Raw genomic sequence first — 18366 nt, 5'->3', positions numbered from 1 at the left:
GTTAATCCCTCTTACATGTTTTTGTTAAGAATAGTCTACTATCCCTTTATGTATTTTGGGCAGTTGATGCCCCTACCCCTTTTTGCCATATCTCTTCAAATAAAATTTTTCCATTCTTCAGAATATCTCCTTGGGCTAGTGTGCCAGTAATGCAACTTTAAGGCCAAAGGTCAGAAACATTTTTAATATTCTTAATACATATTATCTAATCATTTTACAGAGAAATTGATTATTCTGTCCTTTTGAGTTCAGTCCCATGATAATTCATGGTAGCTGGAGGAGGAAAGCAAGGTCAGGGAAGGCATTGGAAGTGTTGGAACTCAACTTGCATAAGCAAGTAATGTACATTACTTTCGAAAAGGTCAAAGACATAGCATGTGGATAAGTGAAGAAATCTCTCATTCACAGCCTTTCCGGAGCTCAGAATTTAAATGCAACATAACCTATTAAATTGTCAACCCAAGTACTGAGTAAAGACGTCTCTAGCCTCTCTGCTCTTGGGAATGTTTCTTCTGATAGGCACTCTGAGTGTTTAGTTCAGAGATAATTTAAAATAAACTGCTGTCATTTGAAAATAAACAGTCTGGACAATGTATGGTCCATTTGGAATACTGAGAAAATAAACAATCCACGATACACTTCTTGCTTTTGTAACCTTTTTGGAATGTGTGCTTCACATACTGCCCTTTCTTCCCCAAAGCTGAAGGTTTGATTTAAAATAAAGCTACCTAGTTAGCATTTCTTGGAAACCCCTTTCTGAGGATCCAACAGCAATGAATGGCTTTGGAACCCTGGTTCTACGAAAGCAGTTTATCCTCCTGGTGCTATTTCTCTTGCAAATTCAGAGTCTGAGTCTAGACATCGATAGTCGCCCTACGGCAGAAGTTTGTGCCACGCACACAATTTCACCAGGACCAAAAGGTGAGGAAAGAAATCAAGATTCTTCATAAATCTGGCCTCTTCCCACATTTCTTGGCCTTGTCCTAACTGACAATCCTTCTCTTCTCTCTCCCACTTTCATTCTATTCTGGAAAAAATCTGTGGGTTGATTCTTACTTAAAGTCCTTTCATGTTAGGTGGGAGAGTGGGGATGGCAAAACCGCTGGGAGGAATCTAGCCAAATCTACCCAAGATCTGGAGGAATTTCCTCTCCCAGAGGAAGTCTTTCTTTAAGAGCATCTGTATTTTTTTTTCTTTCTTTCTTTAAAAGAATGTCTCTGTTCTCAAATAGTTTTTGTGCTACTGCTTTTTCATACTGATTCTGGTTCAGCTATTTCAGCAAAAAGAAAAACAAAAAGATTCAATAATGTAAGAACCAAATAGTTATCTATCTCATAAATGAATTGGTTCTTGAGTTCCAATGGATAGGGTGAGATAACCGTCAACGACTGAAAGTAGTACATAAATGAACATTTCTTTATTTGAAAGTAAAGACTTTGATGCCATGCGCCTTTTGCAGAAGAATGCTAGCATATTTCAATTTCTGTTTCAAGTAGAGCCAAGGTCCAAACATGCTTTAAGCAACTAGTGGATTAAAACAGAAATCTTGTTTTCCTGATTTTAGTTCTTACACTTTTGTTCTGAGAGTGGTCACTGCAGTGCAGATTGGTGTTTTCATTAGGAATTCATGCTATGTTTCTCCAGGCTATAGGGTGGAAGGATTGCAGCTGCTTAAAATTTTAAGCAGAAAACGAGTCTTTCAAAAAATAAAAAAATCAAATGTACATGGCCCCGTGCTTGTCAGTTATTTAAATGTACGTTGCTTAAAGTGCATTTTCTTCATCAGTGAATTAATTTCCCTCTAAGATTGCAATCCAAGTTTTAACCTTTGATACCATAAAATAAATGCAGAGAGGAACAATGAGACCTTACGGCTTCCAAATAATTTCTTGGGTGAGTAAATGAATAATGTAAGGGCAAGCGTTCAAGAAAGGACAGTTTCCATTAGAAATAAACTATTCACCGAAAACTGTTACTGGAGACTTTTTTTTCAGGGAGGGTGGCAAATTTGCCTGATTCTTGGAGTCTTACGAGGAATGCTGGAAATTCAAGGTCTTCCTTGTCTGTGCAAATGGGAGAATTCATTTGACAACAGCGCTGTTTAAATAATTTTCTTTGCAGAGACATTGCAACTTTCAAACTGTAAGAAGATGGACAAACATGTTGGTGTTCAAAGAATGCTTAAAATTTGATTCATTTCAATCCAACAGTCCGTTTATTCCAGCTCAGTTTATATACAGTGCTTAGTAAATGGCAAATACTATTTTAGGCACCAGAGATACATTACAGAACGTATATGAGTGTCATGAGCACTGAACAAATCAATAATTAAGGAGGGGAAACGAGGGCCACGAGAGATTTTCTCAGAAAGTCATTACTGAGTTGGGCATATGGAGCACATTCTAGGGAGAGGCAAAGCTTAGTAGAAAGAGAAGAGAAAATGTATAGAATGTACTTGGTGGGGAGGGTCTTATTAATTGAAAGATATGTTTAGTGTTTCCTTATCACTTCAATCAGATGCAGTTAGTATTTATTGAATACCTGCAGGGTGGCTGTCAGGAAGCCTCTTACCCTGTTGCTTCACCTTCCACAAAGCTCCTTCCTTGCCTTTGGAAGGCCTGTTACGATTTCAAACAACAGAGACCTCTCTAACTGCCTTCTTTTGGCTGGATGAATTATGAGATGATTTCAAGCCCAACTGACATAAGGTGAGACACTGCATATTCCCCAGGCGAGAAGCACTCAGGGATTTCTCAGAATTCTGGGTTTGGGAACCAATTCTACTGTACACTCTGGTGTGGGTCCTGCTGATCTTTCTCTAGAAGTTGGGAATTCTGTATCAAAGAGATTCTAAGTCCTCTTAGGAAAGATTTATCACAATTCTGGAGTGTTCTGAATTGCATTAAGCCCTTGATATCATGTTAGATGTTAAGAAAAGGAACTTACTGTGGCAGTTGCTACTGCATGCCAAGCTTGGTAGTGGATTGAAGACTCTTGCGCTCAGCATCCAATGAGCCTGATAGTTCACTTAGTGCCTACACCTGCACGCAGTCACAGGAGCCCCTTCACTTCTGCCTTCCTTTTGTGTCAAATGCTGTGGATATTTGCACGCTAAAAACAGACATGGTACCTTCTGTCAAAATGTAAACTGCTCTCTATTCTACCTCATTTCTTTGTTAATATTAGAACAGCCCCAACCCGCAATGAGGCAGAATTATGTTCTTAACAAAATGAAGAAACAACATCTTGAGAGAATAACTTATGCTTTGGTTCACGCTTTCTCCCTTAGATGAAACTGATCTGTGTTTCTCTTCATGACTAGCCGTCCCTCCCTGGTACATACCAACACAGCGGCTTCACACCCAGAGACTTTTACTGGGAAACAATTAAAGGAATTTCCCAAAATTCATTTCAGAGAGTGGACCAAGTAACTTCGCTAGAGTTGAGGGCAAAAAGCCCAGAACAAAATTAGAATATGAAATCATTGACAACCCACGGGCATTATCTTTTGGGAATTAATTACCAAATGTGACTTAGTGGAAAAAGACTAGACTTGAACTGTTTGATCTTCAACCTGACATTGTATCTGTTTTGCTTCAGTTTCCTCAGAAACTTGTTTTAAAAAGAGTGGAAGATATTCTATGTAAACCTTAAGCTGTGTAGACGTCCTAGACAAATCTTTAGCACACTTCATTATTATTTCCTTCTTCTTTCCATTAAAGAAGTGTTCAGTTGCACTTTGGGAAATAAGCACTTTTCCAGTTATCAAAACTTCTTTATTGAAAAGCATTATTTTCCTCTCTATGCCTGAAATTTCTTATTTATGCTGCTTGGTAGGAAAACAATTTTTTTTTTTTTCCTTTACTTTGGTGTGGTTCTTGAAGCAACTTATGTGAAATTCTGACCTCTAGTGGTCACAACTTAAAAGAGCAATGACAGGAAATTTCGAAGAGAAATGTTGCAAGGATTTCAGAACCGTGTCTCACAACAGTATATTGTATATTTTATGAATAACTGCAAGAGAGGAACTGAAGGTCTGAAAACATGAAGTGATGATCATGGGATTTAAATTTTAATTACCTTGATTTGATCAGTTCACATGCACAAACATGGACATTTACCTTGTGTTAATTAAAAATTTTAAAAGGAGTTTAAGCGGCTTGAAATGCTAACTTCATGGGTTAATACCTGTGCTGAAATATCACACTGCATCCCACAAATATGTCCAATTGTAACAATAAGATTTTCTTTAAGAGTAACTTGACCATGGGGGCGTGGTACGGGGAGGGGCTGGGGATGCCCAGAGCCTATGAAACTGTGTCACATAATGCAATGTAACAAATAAATAAATATCCTTTAAAAAAAAACGAAGTGCAGGGAAACAATTTCCATCAGGTCAAGTCTATCTGCAATAGGTGTAGTCATACACCACAAAATTAACCCCCAGCCCCTCAAGGTCAAGTGTTATGTAGTGACATCCACTACTTGTAAGTCAGACTTAAGCAGGACAGAGCACAACCCACTTAGAAATGAATGGGACAATACCTAAGAATATAGAGTTCATACAACCTCATCGTACTGGGAACTAAGAGTGATGATATATTTCATCCTTGAGAATGAGCTCTATTATCAACATGTTTGGAAATTAGTGATAATTCCCCCTTTTGTTTGCTTTGGATTAGCGAAGGCACTTTTTCTATCTACGGCGTTTTTGGATATGTGGCCTTCACATTGATTTTTCTCTTACAGCTTTCTCGATGCACACTGCCCTGGTCTTTCATGTCTGACTCAGGAAATATTCTGTTGGTGCTCCTTTTTCTTACTTCAAATGTATCGTAAATCTTACCAAAAATTAGGCCTTCTCCTTCTTGAGCTCTTAAGATTTGTTTATTTTTATTTGGAAGGCAGATTTGCAAAGAGGAGAGACCAAGACAGTGAGATATCGCATTCTCTTTTTCATTCCCCAAAAGACCACAACAGTCAGAGCTGAGCTCATCCAATGCCAGGAGCCAGGATCGCCTCTCAAGTCCTCCAAGCAGGTACAAAGGCCCAGGAACTTGAGTCATTCTCTGCTATCTTCCCAGGCCATATGCAGGGAGATGGATCAGAAGCAGGGCGGCCCATGTGGGATACTGGTTCTGCTGCAGAAGGACTGGCTTGTTATGTCACCATGCAGCCCAAGCTCGTACCTTAAAAATCTATGCGAGGGTGGTATCATGCCCCCATATGAGCTCCAAGTCATGTCCCAGAGATCTGAAGAAGGGTCCCTGCTCCTGGCTTTGGACTGGCTCAGCTCCAGTTTTTGTGGCCATTATCTCTGCCTCTCTATAATGCCGCCTTTCAAACAAAAATGAAATAAGTCTTTAAAAAAGAGACAGATTTGTGCAGTAGACTCTGTGTTCCTACATCTACACCGTAGGTCACGATTCCCAAAACATTTTATTAGCTTCACGGAATAAGATTTGTTGTGCTTTTGTATGTCCGTGGCCAATCACAGGCTGCAAGTTTTGTGAAAGAAGAATTTGTCTATATTGTGAGTATATTTTTCTAAATATTTAACTTGTCTGATCCTTAACACAATTTCAGAAATATCTCTTAACTGCGTCCTGCAATTCCTGCAAAGTGGTGCACATTTTCTCACAAACAACCTGTTCCAATAGGCCATTGTGCAAATATATCTCTGACAAGGGAGCAGGAAAAGGCTCTGTCTTCCTGAACAGGTGACAATGACAGCCTCTTTCAAATAATGGAGCATATTAACTAACTGAGGAGTACTCTTAGCAGACTGTGCTAGAATTCTGCAGTCATTTTGGAGTTCAGTTATCTGAGGCCTGTGTGTGGTGCAGCAGGCAGGTCACCATGCCAGGGCCCAGCATCGTGGCGCATCAGGTGAAGCTGCCACTTGCAGTTCCAGCAACACATATGGTCAGCAGTGCAATTACTGCAGCTGTAATTCCAATCCAGCTCCTTACTAATGTGCCTGGGAAAGCAACAGAAAATAGTCCAACTGCTTAGGCCATCGCACTCAAATGGGAGACCTGAATGAATCTCCCATTTCATAACTTTGATTCATGCCAGTATGGTTGATTCAGCCACTTAGGGAATGAACCAATGGCTAGATTTCTCTGACTCTCTTAACTTTCAAATCAACCAATAAACATTTTTTTTTAATTCAATACACCATGTGAGACATCTGCTATCCCATATTAGAATTTTGATGTTCAAGTTACTACTTGGCTACTGGTGACAACTTCTTGCTAACATGTATCCTATGAGGCAGTAGGTGATGGCTCATGTAGTAGAGACTCCACCACTTACGTGAGACCCAAATGGAGTTCCTGACACCTGGTTTTGTCTGGATTCAGCCCCAGCTGTTGTGGGCATGTGGCATCCCATACATGGAAGGTTGCTCCCTCTCTGTTACATAGAACCATTTATTTTCGCATCATCTGTTACCTTTGGCTTGATGACAAGAAATGCTTTACTAAGATCATGGGGGAAAGGAAAAATCTAGTCAACCCAAAGACAATCGAGGATATCATAGTGATGAAAAAATAATTTACTTGCTAGTTTCATTACAAAAGTGTTCCCTGTATTGTGGGCCATTTATCTTCCTATCTCTCCTGCATAATAACTTAGCTTTAAATCAGTCAGGGACCCAGTAGTGGGGACTTGCATATTTGGATGCACACGGACAGCTAGGAATGGAAATTTAATTGCTCGCCTAGCTATGTGATATAAACCTCCAAGACCTCATTTTCAAAGTAAAGATACTGACATTTCCCATCTCAAATATTTGTTTTTAAAATTAAAACGTGTTTGGCATACAACTTAGTCATAATTTCTTTCATTAACTTCCACGGTCATTTCTTTTGTTACTAGTCACCATTGGTTTTTCTAACTCCACAACCCCAAAGGAGTGACCTGAATTAAAAATAGGAGATGAATTAGGGATGAGAGGCATTTTAGAAGTAAAATTGATAAATTACAATGAGTTTTAAACTGTGTTACACTGTATTGGGCACCCAGAAAGTAAGGTCCACAGCTGATTGGAAACAAGCATTTTTAAGCATCATTTCTTTAACAAAAGTTGATCACCTGACTCATGGAGTTGACTCAAGTTTTCATATTTTATTCCATTTTTGTGTTGGCTATCCAAAACAGCACTGCCATTCTCACAGATCGTTGAGGATTCCAAGTTATTACTCACACTTAACAGCAATGCTATTTCATTTCCTTAAATTTGTTACTTCAATTTTTTGTGTTGTAATATATCTTAAACAGAATATTATGTTACATCTGGAGCATTATAAGCATTCCAATGCCAGAAGCACACATCTCTGAAAGAAAATCACACACCACACAAATAATGCAAATTTGCTCCTAGATTCTATACTTCTCGCCAGTGCATTGCTTTATAGAAGCAAGTCATTTAACCCCAGGATGATGAAATTCTCCTAGGGTTGATTTCTATTGACTCTGCTGAGAATATATTTTAATAATGAATGATATTTATGGGCCAAAGAAAACCTTCCTAATGAAACTTAACGTAATTTTTCAGTAAGTGCAATGTAGATTTCTCCACTCCCTTCCTCTTGGTTGGTTACACTTTCAGTTACTGCAACGTATCTGTAACCTCCAAGAAGTAATTCTTTAAGCCTAAGGAGTCTGTAAATGCAGAATGAATTCTTAGTCATTCAAGTACGAAAGACCATGAGATTTTTGAAATGCTTACTTTTTCCTTTTTTTCTGGAAATAACTGAAAGGAAAATAAATTTCAGAGATTCTGGGAATTTTGTTACAGTGATGATTATGCACATCAATCCCATAAGCACCATGTCAATATTTGTTGATATCATTATTCCACTGAGATTCTTGTTGGATACGTTCATCACAATATATCCCCTTATATATTATATTTCTGTGCATTTGTTTCACATGTTAGTTTTGAATATTCTCATGCCATTTTATTATTTGATGGTTCATCATGGAATTTGAATGGAAAATAAAGAGCAATATAGAGACGAGTAACAAAATAACCAAAGTTTCCCTTTAGTAACTTTTTAAAGCCTTTTTCCCCACCTCTCAGACCACCACTCACAGATTATATATTGCCCAAGAAAGTGTTGTATCCCTAAGAACCCAACACAGAGTTGGTATCACGTAAGCATGGAGTAAACATTTGTTTAATGACCGAACAGGTGAGCAAATTACGAAAGTTTGAACACAACTACACAATAAAGTATAATTACTCACACCATAAGGACCTTATACTCTAAAAGTAGTTGGTATTAATACACAGAATATATTAATACAAATGTGTAATTTAGAGGCTAGTGTTGTGATGCATTCATTTAAGTGACCTATATGAGGGTGCCCCCTTGGAGTCCTGGCTACTGTTTTTAAAGACCTTTTTATTTTCATTGGAAAGGCAGATTCACAGAGAGAAACAGATACAGAGAGAGTTCTTCCATCCACCGGTTCATTCCCCAAGTGGCTGCAACAGCCGGAGCTGAACAATCCTGAGCCAGGAGCTTCTTCCAGGTCTCCTATGTAGATGCAGGGTCCAAAGGCTTTGTGCCATCCTCTGCTGCTTTCCCAGGACACAAGCAGGGAGCTGGGTGGGAAGTGAAACAGCTGGTACACAAACCGACACCTGTATGGTATCCTGGTGTATACAAGGTACATTAAGCCACTGAGTCATGCCAGGCCAGCCACTTTGCTTCTAATTCAGCTTTTTAATAAGACAACTGAGAAGACATTGGAAGATGGCCTAAGTACTTGGTTTGCTGCCATCCATGTGGGAGACCAAAATGGAGTTCCTGATCCCCACCATAAGCCTGAACCAAATTCTGACTGCTGTGATCATTTGGAGAGTGAATCAGCAAATGGAAGCTCTCTAGGTCTCTCCTTCTCTTTGTAATGCTCTGCCTTTCAAATAAATGAATATATATATATATACATATATATATATATTTAAAGGCACTATTTAAATATTATTTCATAGCACTAAATAGAAGATAGTAACAAAAGAATCAGATGGTGAATTTCCAGGGAAATAACCATATCAATGGATTTAAGCAAATTAGATTTCAAATTAAGACAAGGATCATGTGCAGAATTTACAAAGAGGAAGAAGAAGCACAATTCTTTCTGCAATGTTTGCATTGTACTTTTCCAATTAAAAGAGTATTTCTTGGTGCTTGTAACATGTAGCGTATATTAAAATGTAGAAAATATAACCTTATAAAGTAAAAGTTAAAAATCTTTCCTCTACAACTCTTTCCTTTTTGGATTCAATTCTCCCAGGTAACTATCATCAATGGCTTGTTATTAACAAAATTCTATCTACTCGCACTAACCATTTCTTTTTTTAAATGGTAGCACATTACTACATCAAGAGACATTTTATATACAGTGTAACATGGAGGTAAGAATTTCTTATAACTCATGATTTTTAATATCACTTTAAGGTTGTATATCTATTACAACTTTAATCATCAGAATGTAATATTACTCATTATTTTTTAATCAGTCCCATGATGATAAGATAAAGACAATGGCAGTAAAAATGGAAAGAATTAAAAAGAATGGATATAAAGATGGACTTCCAATGAAACTATTAAACATATCTTGTCAGTAGAATGTTGGACTTTATTCCATTGCCTATATCTACAATGTCAGGATACACTTAAATAGAAGGATGGATTCATGACTATTGTTGAGGGATTAACCTATTGTTACAATATCGGGGAAAACAGTGGAAGGGAGAGAGGAAAGATAGAAGGGAAAATCCGTTAGCTGAAAGAACTATGTCATGAAAAATAAAGAAAAAACTAAAATTGGAAAAAATATATAAAAATTGTTGTGAAAAAATAGGATGAGAACGATGGCTTATTTAAGTATTTAGCTGGAGAATTCACAGATGGATAGCATGAGACTGGGAGACAAAGGAAAATTACAAAACAAAATGAAAATTTGGGACGCAGGCATCAGTGTAGATGATGGTTTTTGCGATTACCTGGACTGTCTTACCAGGGCAAAACAGCCCATTGCTAGAGACTTCTCAGAAGACTGAAGTCAGTGTATTAATCAGCCATTATTTACAATGACAATTCAATTAATCATAAATTCATTTGACTGAATTGCAATTAGGCTCACATTTATTCATCTTGTCTTTTGGATGATACTTCTTTTACTTCAAAAGCAGTTATTGAGTAAGCACCTAGTGTTCTCAGACTGGTGCTGGGAATACAAAGAAAGCAATCTGCCATTGAGCTAATTTACTTTCTATGACTCATTGTGGAAGGTGCTATGATGCTGAGCAGCGCATCCTTCAGAGAATGAGATTAAGCACAACTGTGGAAGAGAAGGATGGAGCAGAGGAGAATGCCCTGAGAAAACTTCTCTTAGGGAATGTGACAGATGAACTGGAACCCTAAGGAGTATGTAGTGCAACTGAAAATAGAAATCCACCCGAACTTTTTGGGAGAGAAAATTGTGCACCAGCTTGCCCTAACAAAATGACACTTTTAAATTTTAGCTTATTCTTTACACACATCTTGCAATACAGGGGTATTCTGGTGGAGTTCAGCTCAAGAGATTTGATCTTTCCTTAGACTAGGAGAGATTTTTAGATGTGAACAGGTTGAATTGGCTGTTTTCTCTATTGTGCTCTGATAACACCAAGTCAGCATTCATCATAGCAATGACTGTACTCATCTCCTTCTTCTCTTGAGCCCCAAACTCCTCAGGGAAGCAATTATTCTTCTGACCCTGATCTAGTCCTTGTAACTGGGAAGGACACTTGTGCTTGCAAATGAAAAAGAAAATCACAAATGAAAGAGGTCATTGAAAGCAACACACAGAGGAGAAGAGAGAACTTACAAAGTCACATAAACACAGAGGGATTCACAGTCGGCTAGGTTCAGATGCCGGAATAAAGGGATTTAGACTCAGTCTTCACATATTAAATCTGCTTTCCTCTGCATTGACTAATCATAACCTAGGCTCTCTTCATGGTGCCAACATAGATTCAGCTACTTCAGTAACAGTCCATCCTGTCTGCAGATCCAATAGATAAGCAAGTCTTTATTTTTTGAAAGCAAACTAAAATGTGTACATTGGCCAAATTGATACTTACTGGCTCTTTTTTGTTGTTCTATTGGTTTGTTTGTTTGTTAATTCATTATTTTTCAGGCTACAGTTCCATAGGCTCAGGAATTTCCTATTCCATCTTCCCTCATCTCCTCCGCCATTGTTTTCCCCTATATTGTAGCCATACTTTAGTCCCTCAACAACAGTTGTTAGTCCATCATTCTGCTATCTAAGTGTAGTCTGATATTGTAGGTGTAGACAATGGTATAAGATTCAGCATTCTAATGTCAAGATATATTGAACAGTTTCATAGGGAGTTCGTCTTTCATTAAGAAGCAGAAATCCATATCACAATGTATCTCCACTTCATTGTATACTTCCCTTCATTATGTAGCTCCTCTCCCTCTCTCTTTCTCCTCTCTCTTTCTCTCTCTTCCCCCTCTCTATATATAATATAATATAAACACATATAACACACATTATATATGTATATACATATGTATATATATGTATATGTGTGTATATATATATATATATATATATATCCTATATCTCCACAGGCATGCTTACCTGTATCTCTATTGATTTTGTATTTTGCATGAAGGCTGCCTTATATCAGAAAGAACTTATGATATTTGTTCTTTTGAGACTGTCTTATTTCACTGAACATCATGGTCTTCAGTTGGAACCACTTTCTGCAAATGGTAGAATTTCATACTTTCTAATGTCTGAGTATTCCATAGAGTAGATGTACCACAGTTTCTTTATCCATTCCTCTTTTGATGGGCTTCTGAGTTGTTTCCTCTTCTTCACAGTATGCTGCTGTAAATGTAGGATTATAGATCACTCTCTCATATGCAGATTTCCTTTGAATAGATATTCCTTTCGAATATTTCCTTTGGATATATTCCCAGAAGTGAGGTAGCTGGGTCATATGGTAGATCAATTTACAGCTCTCTTAGTGCTTTCCATACTGACTTCCATAGTGGTTGTACTAGCCTATACTCCCCCAACAGTGAAGGAGGGTACCTTTCCCCCGACATCCATGCTGGACAGTGTTGTTCAGAGTTCTGAATACAGGCCAATCCCAGTGGAGTTGGGTGAAGCCTGTATGTGGTTTTTGTTTGTATTTCTCTAATAGCTAGGGAGCCTGAATATTTTTTCACATCTGTTAGACATTTGTAGTTGTTCTTTTGAAGAATGCCTGTTCATTTCCTTTGCCCATTTCTTCACAGTCATTTGTTTTGTTGTCACTGAGTCTCTGAAGCTCTTTGTAAATCCTGGCTATTAATCCCCCATCACCCTATTGGTTCTATAGTGTGCAAAGATTTGTTACATCCTGTTGGTTGCTTTTTTACTTTGTGGATTATTTTGTTTGCTGTTCAGAAGCTTCTTAGTTTGATGTAGTCCCATTTATTTATTTTGGCTTTGATTGCCTATGCTTTTGGTGACTTTCCTAAGATGTCTTTATCAGTGCCTCTATGTTGCAGAGTGCTTCCTATGTTTTTCTCTAGTAGTTTGATGGCTTCTGGGTGCAGATTTAGGTCCTTGATCCATTTAGAGCTGATTTTTGTATATAAGACACTTACTAGCTATAAATGTCATCACATGTCAACCAGGGTCCAAATTACATGCATTAAGAGAAAGAGACTGTGGTTTCCTGAATATTCCAGAGCTGTAATCCTGTATTCCTGAGTATTCCAAGACACACACGGAGTAGAGCAAAGACAGTGACAGTAGCAGACACTGGTTCTGTTCACAGCAGTCATGCATCAGTGACCGTGCATCTGCAACAGGGGTGTTTTTAGGGATTTTTACCATCCAGAATCTCATTTCTCATTTGATCTTCTAGTAACTCCAGAAGAAAACAATCATCATCCCCATTTTCCAGGATAGGACACAGAAACTAGAAAGTTATTTGTGCCATATAAAATTCAATCTAAGTTTCAATAATTAATTAGAGCACAGTTAGTTTAATAAAATCATTAATATTAAATTATTTAAAGTACAAACATAAAATGTGTATCATATGATCAGAGAAATAACTATGTGGTCCATTCAGGATCTGACCTTAAGTCTGTGTGGTTACGAAACTCTTCTTTGTCCATTGCAAACTCCACAGGCAACTTGAATGAGCATTCCATCTGAGGACAAGTGATTCCTGAAAGTAGAAACTGAGTGCATACTGCACCTTTGTAAGGTGCTATCTTCCCTGTAAGGTTCTCCTGGGAATGATTTTTCTACTTAAAGCCATGTTATTTAATTTGGACTCAGATGTAGTGGATTCTTTTATACCCATAACCCTTTCATCGGCAGAGAATAACAAATTTTTGAATGTTTTTAATGTGTTTGAAAAAAAGAGTACATTTTTACATGAATGATATTATTTCATACATATTTCTAAAACTGTGTAAGGTAATATTAAGGGACAATCCCAGAAAAATCTCCTAAAGAATCCCTGGGCCACTGCCATTCAAAAACTTGTGTCTATTCCTGAGCAGTACATGGTTATTTATTGTTCTTAAGCATGGTTGACCAAGGTCAGGGTCGCTCTTTCCCACAGATAAGCTATCTTACAGCAATGGGGATAGTGAACTTATAGCACCTAAAATCATTGTTAATTTAGAAATCATGCTGTTTGCTTTTTATGCTTTTATTAAATGCAATAAGAAGAAAATTTCCCCTCAGCAGGTCAAACGGAGAAAAAGAGTTGTTATGCAAGGTCACCACAGGTCCATAGTCACTTCACAGAGTGTGCCACTGCTACCTCTGCGAGTCAGCAGCCCAAGCTCGGAGAGATCTCATTTTAAAATATATGTCACCTTCTCCTGTTGGCTTCTATTAACTGAGTGATCGGTGCCAGTTCAGGGGTTGAAAGCATTTAGACAATTGGAGAATCTCAGCAATCAGCTGAAGCAGTTCAGGTTATCCTGGACATTGCTCGATATCACATGTGACATGGAAGGAGGAAGTGTCTGACAAGTCTCCTTTTCTCCCTGCAGTTTCCATCACAGAGCCCTTATGTTGAGTCGTAGTAGCCGGTATCTGAGGGGGAGGAAACACCTCCCGATGTGGGAGTCCAAAACAAGTAGACACTCTGCCTTTCCCCCAATGATCGATAAGAAAGCAGAGACTTCAAAAGATGAAATATCAGGACTACACTCACAAATCTGGCAAGCAACATGAGAACTCAGTCTCAGGATACATCAGATTAGAGTCTCTGGTGTTCATCAGTCTTTCATCTAAACTTTCCAGGAATGAACAGGAATGGCCCATGGTGAATGACCAAAAGAAATTAATTTTCTTCCAAATACCTGTGAAATTGCTTGACTTATTAGTAATTTTTTTCAGAAAAGAAAGATGAATTTTTCACATTGGGTTATTTTCAAAGGATCTAGGCTTATACTTTGAAATTAATGATTCTCTTCTTGAGTGCTCACTTCCTTTCTTACTACAAGTATCACAATAGTATGGACTCATCATAAATAAGATCATATAACCCTGTAGAAACGACTTTAGCCAATATAGAAATTCCTGAGAATATTTCTGGAAAATGCATTCTATAAAAAACATTAAGCTTGAATTTCAAAAATCTATGTGCACACCTATATTTATCTTTCAATTTCATTTTCCACAAGCTTTCTGAAATACTCTCATATCTGCATCCCATTAAGAAATAAAATTGCTATTATGATAGTTTTATGGGAGACCATTTTTATCTATTGAGCTCAGCTATTGAAACATTTGTTGAGGTCCTTATGAGCGATATACCATGTTTGCAATTTGCTTTATTTTAGAAAAATCAGCAAAAACTAAATTAATGAATATCAATGACAAGTGGTGAATTGTTAAATCACAGTAATGAGTCTCTCTCTCTCTCTCTCTCTCTCTCTTATCTCTCACTCTCACTCTGCCTCTAACTGTGTGAAATGCTTGTAGTATAGAATAAAAATATATATACTCACAGAAAATATCATGATTGTAGGATGTAATTGGAATCTGGAATTCAAGGAAATAATCACCTTTATATGTCATTTCTATTTAGAATAAAACAAACAATAGACGTGTTTACTGAATAGAACAGATATTGCATTGAACTCTGCTCATTCACTATCGTTATGTCACAGCAATCCTATGATGTAGGAATCATTTTTATCATGTATGAATGAGGAAATTTCAGGTTAGACATGAAATGCCTTGCTTCAGAGTATTCTTTAAAGTATATATTTATTTTTATTTTAAAGACAGAATTACGGATAGGAGAGACAGAGAGAGAGAGGAGGAGAGAAAGGTCATCCGTACATTGTTTTACTCCCTAATGGCAACAACTCCAGGATCCGGACAGGTATGAAGCCATGAACCTGAAGCTTCTTCTAGGTCTCCCACATGAGTGCAGGGGCCCAAGGACTTGGGGTTATCCTTTGCTGCTTTCTCAGGTCATCAGCAGGCAACTCTATTGGAAACGGAGCATTCAGGACTTGAACTGGTGCCCATATGGGATGCTGGTGCTGCAGGTGGAAGACTGATGTGCTGTACCATAGTGCCAACCTGTCCAGAGTATTCTTATCACAGCAGTGGCACACCTTTTGTCTAATCAAGAAGAATGAGAAAATGATGGCATTAAAATAATTTAGGATTGGTGGGAAGGGAAGGATAGGGAAAGTAGCAAGGAACTGATGAGTGTGGCGAACTTTTAGTTGTTACTCTCCTTAAATGCAAGGTCTTGGTCTGAGTTCAACCATTCAGTTTCAAAATGTAATGTAATTTTAAAAGACTTTTGTTTGTGAGAAAATCCACCTAAGAAGTGATGTCGCGTGCTGGAATTCTGCAAGCTAATGCGCTACAGAGGGACAGAACCAATCAATTTTGCAAACTGGAGCTAGTTTATTTCTGTTTATAGCTTTCATTTAATTTTAAAATGTAAGTAGCTCTTTTGTAATGAAGGACAGAATCTCTAAATTGCTCTACTATTCCACAGTTATTGTCAGGAGGATAGAAGCTGACAACTGTGAGTCACATAAGGGATCCTTTCCAAAACTGATTTTGTGTCTCCCTTCTGTTCTCAAAGATCAAATGAAGTCATAACCCGACCCGAAAGCATGGGGATGGGTTGTTGACTTCGCCTCTGCCAGCAGCTGGCTCGCCATCAGGCTCCCATGCTGTCCCACAGGTCATGGGCGTAACAGTCTTTCTTCACCCTCCTTGACTCTCCGCCAAGAGGCACCAGGGAGCACCAGACTATTAAGTCCCTCACCTGGCTGCTTCCAGTTATTCCCCAGCTTGAAAAGAAATGGGGTTGGGCAGTGGAGGAAAAGAGGAAATAAAAATGACAACTGTAACTCAAATACATGTGACTTTATGATCCTGATTTTTAACGAGCAGGTTATGACCTGCTAGTTCCATTGCCCAGAAAAGCCACCAATCCCAGAACTGCTGTCACAGAAATGTGATCCAAATAATATGGCTTGTTCAGAAAATGAATTCTCCAAACAAATGCTCTGGTTTGAATGTTGGCTTTACCACGAGTGAGTCTTGTGAGCGTGGCTGAATTACTTAACTTCTCTTTAACCCCATTTTTGGTCTTGTAAAACTGGAGACAAGAATAGTAATGGACTCAAAGGTTTTGGATGGGGATCAAGTGAAGGAATGCCTGTCATGAGAACACTTCTGACCTATTGTACCTGATAAATAGTATGGGCACATTGAAATGTTTTATGTTCACACAAAATATAGTTAATTGTATTATATATATCAAATACTAATGGCAGGTGATATACTAAATTCTGGAGATGCTAAAATAAATCATCTATAATTCCAGCCATACTCAGGTAAAAAAAGGAATAAAATGAATAGCAGAATGATACATTTGGTATAAAGTGGAATTTTAAACAACAAAGGGATTTAGAAAAGAACCCAGCTTAAGATTGTTAGAGAGGGTTTCTTGTAGGAAAATACCTCTCTAAGTTTGCTTTAGCTACCAATTCTCTGAAGAAAGATAATATTTTGTCCTTCCTACAAATAAACATGAATTTAAAGGACTCCCAAGGTCTCTCAGCTAAGTGTGTCTCAAATCCAAATCTCAACTATACTGATTAACTTCAAGGATATATTTCCTTTAAATGAAGTCCTTGGGATAATATTTTTTTTCCTCTCTCTCCATCTTTCTTGTTTAAAAGGAAATAAAGACTGTCATTCTTCCTGCATTTCCCCTCTGCTTGAAAATTTGGTAAAGATTCAGATTCTCTAAAATTCACCATCTGCTAGGAGTCACAAATCCTACGGTGAAAGAGACGTATCCCGCTAGGAATCTACAGGAACAAAACCATGTGTTGGATCCTGATTCAGCTACTAACAAGCTCTCTAATAATAGGAAAACAACTTTACATATCAAGTCTCCCTTTTCCCCCATTTATAAAATGGAGCAATAATAGTTTCCACCACCTAAAAATGCATGATGTCAAGTCCTTAGCACAGTGGTTGGCACAGTTTATGGTGACTGGAAAAATACTGCCTTTTCCCCCACTCACCCCATGTTCTGACTGTAAAAGCCATCTGCTCATTCTTTTCTGAAAGCCTTCGCCGGAAGGAGTTTCTAGCTTCGCTCACGAAGCATTACAATGCTTGGCCAATAACACAACCAGGATGTTTGACTTTCCCATCTACTGCTCAGGCTTTCATTTAAAAGTTCAGCATTCATCTCTCAGTGAAAAGAAATTTATATTATGTTTAATTTTGCTTTTCCTGATGAATCAATGGGCATCTCAACTTTCTCTCTTCCAAGTTCTCTGGCCCCAGAAGCTTCTTTTTTTTTTTTTTCCTTTCTCAAGTCTTTGTTCTCCTTTCCTTGGGTGACAGACAAGGTCCCTTCCTCTCCCGAGTTTGCTGAGGTGATAATAGTGGTGTCTGCCCATAATATTATGGGTGCTGTGCACTTTATTTTCAAAACACATTCAAATGCTCTGTGTTTATCCTGAAACACAGGAACAAGCTGAGGGGGGTAGATATTATCCCCATATTAAGGATGAGGAAGCTGAAGCTTAGAGGAGACCATGGCGATCAAGACATTGTGTTCCAGGTCTTCTGAGTATAACATCTTCTGGGGACCTCCTAGGAGACCCCTTTCATAAGTGTTATTAAGTCCATCTGCAGGAACAGAGATTAGGGCTAGAGTCAGAGGTTGTACATTAAAGTTACTCCAAGTCTGGGCCTATTTTATTCCAAAGCCAATCAGCTCAATCAGTTAACAATCAAAGGCCGACTCAGCCCATC

General features: G+C 38.1%; 1 protein-coding gene across 1 annotated transcript in view; it reads left to right on the top strand.

Moving 5' to 3' along the window:
* Positions 1–759: 759 nt before the first annotated feature.
* COLEC10 (collectin subfamily member 10) overlaps positions 760–18366 on the top strand; it is a 33662-nt gene continuing 16055 nt past the window's right edge. Inside the window, exon 1 of the mRNA XM_040979462.1 lies at positions 760–921. Within this exon, the coding sequence (XP_040835396.1) occupies positions 774–921 (148 nt within the window). The 5' untranslated portion in view covers positions 760–773. The remainder of the gene's footprint in view (positions 922–18366) is intronic.

The sequence above is a fragment of the Ochotona curzoniae genome, unplaced genomic scaffold, assembly GCF_017591425.1.
Source record: "Ochotona curzoniae isolate NIBS_2020 unplaced genomic scaffold, NIBS_Ocur_1.0 contig_3190, whole genome shotgun sequence".
NCBI lineage: Eukaryota > Metazoa > Chordata > Mammalia > Lagomorpha > Ochotonidae > Ochotona > Ochotona curzoniae.
The sequence above is the reverse complement of the archived record's forward strand: the minus strand, read 5'-3'. Positions and strand labels throughout refer to the sequence as shown.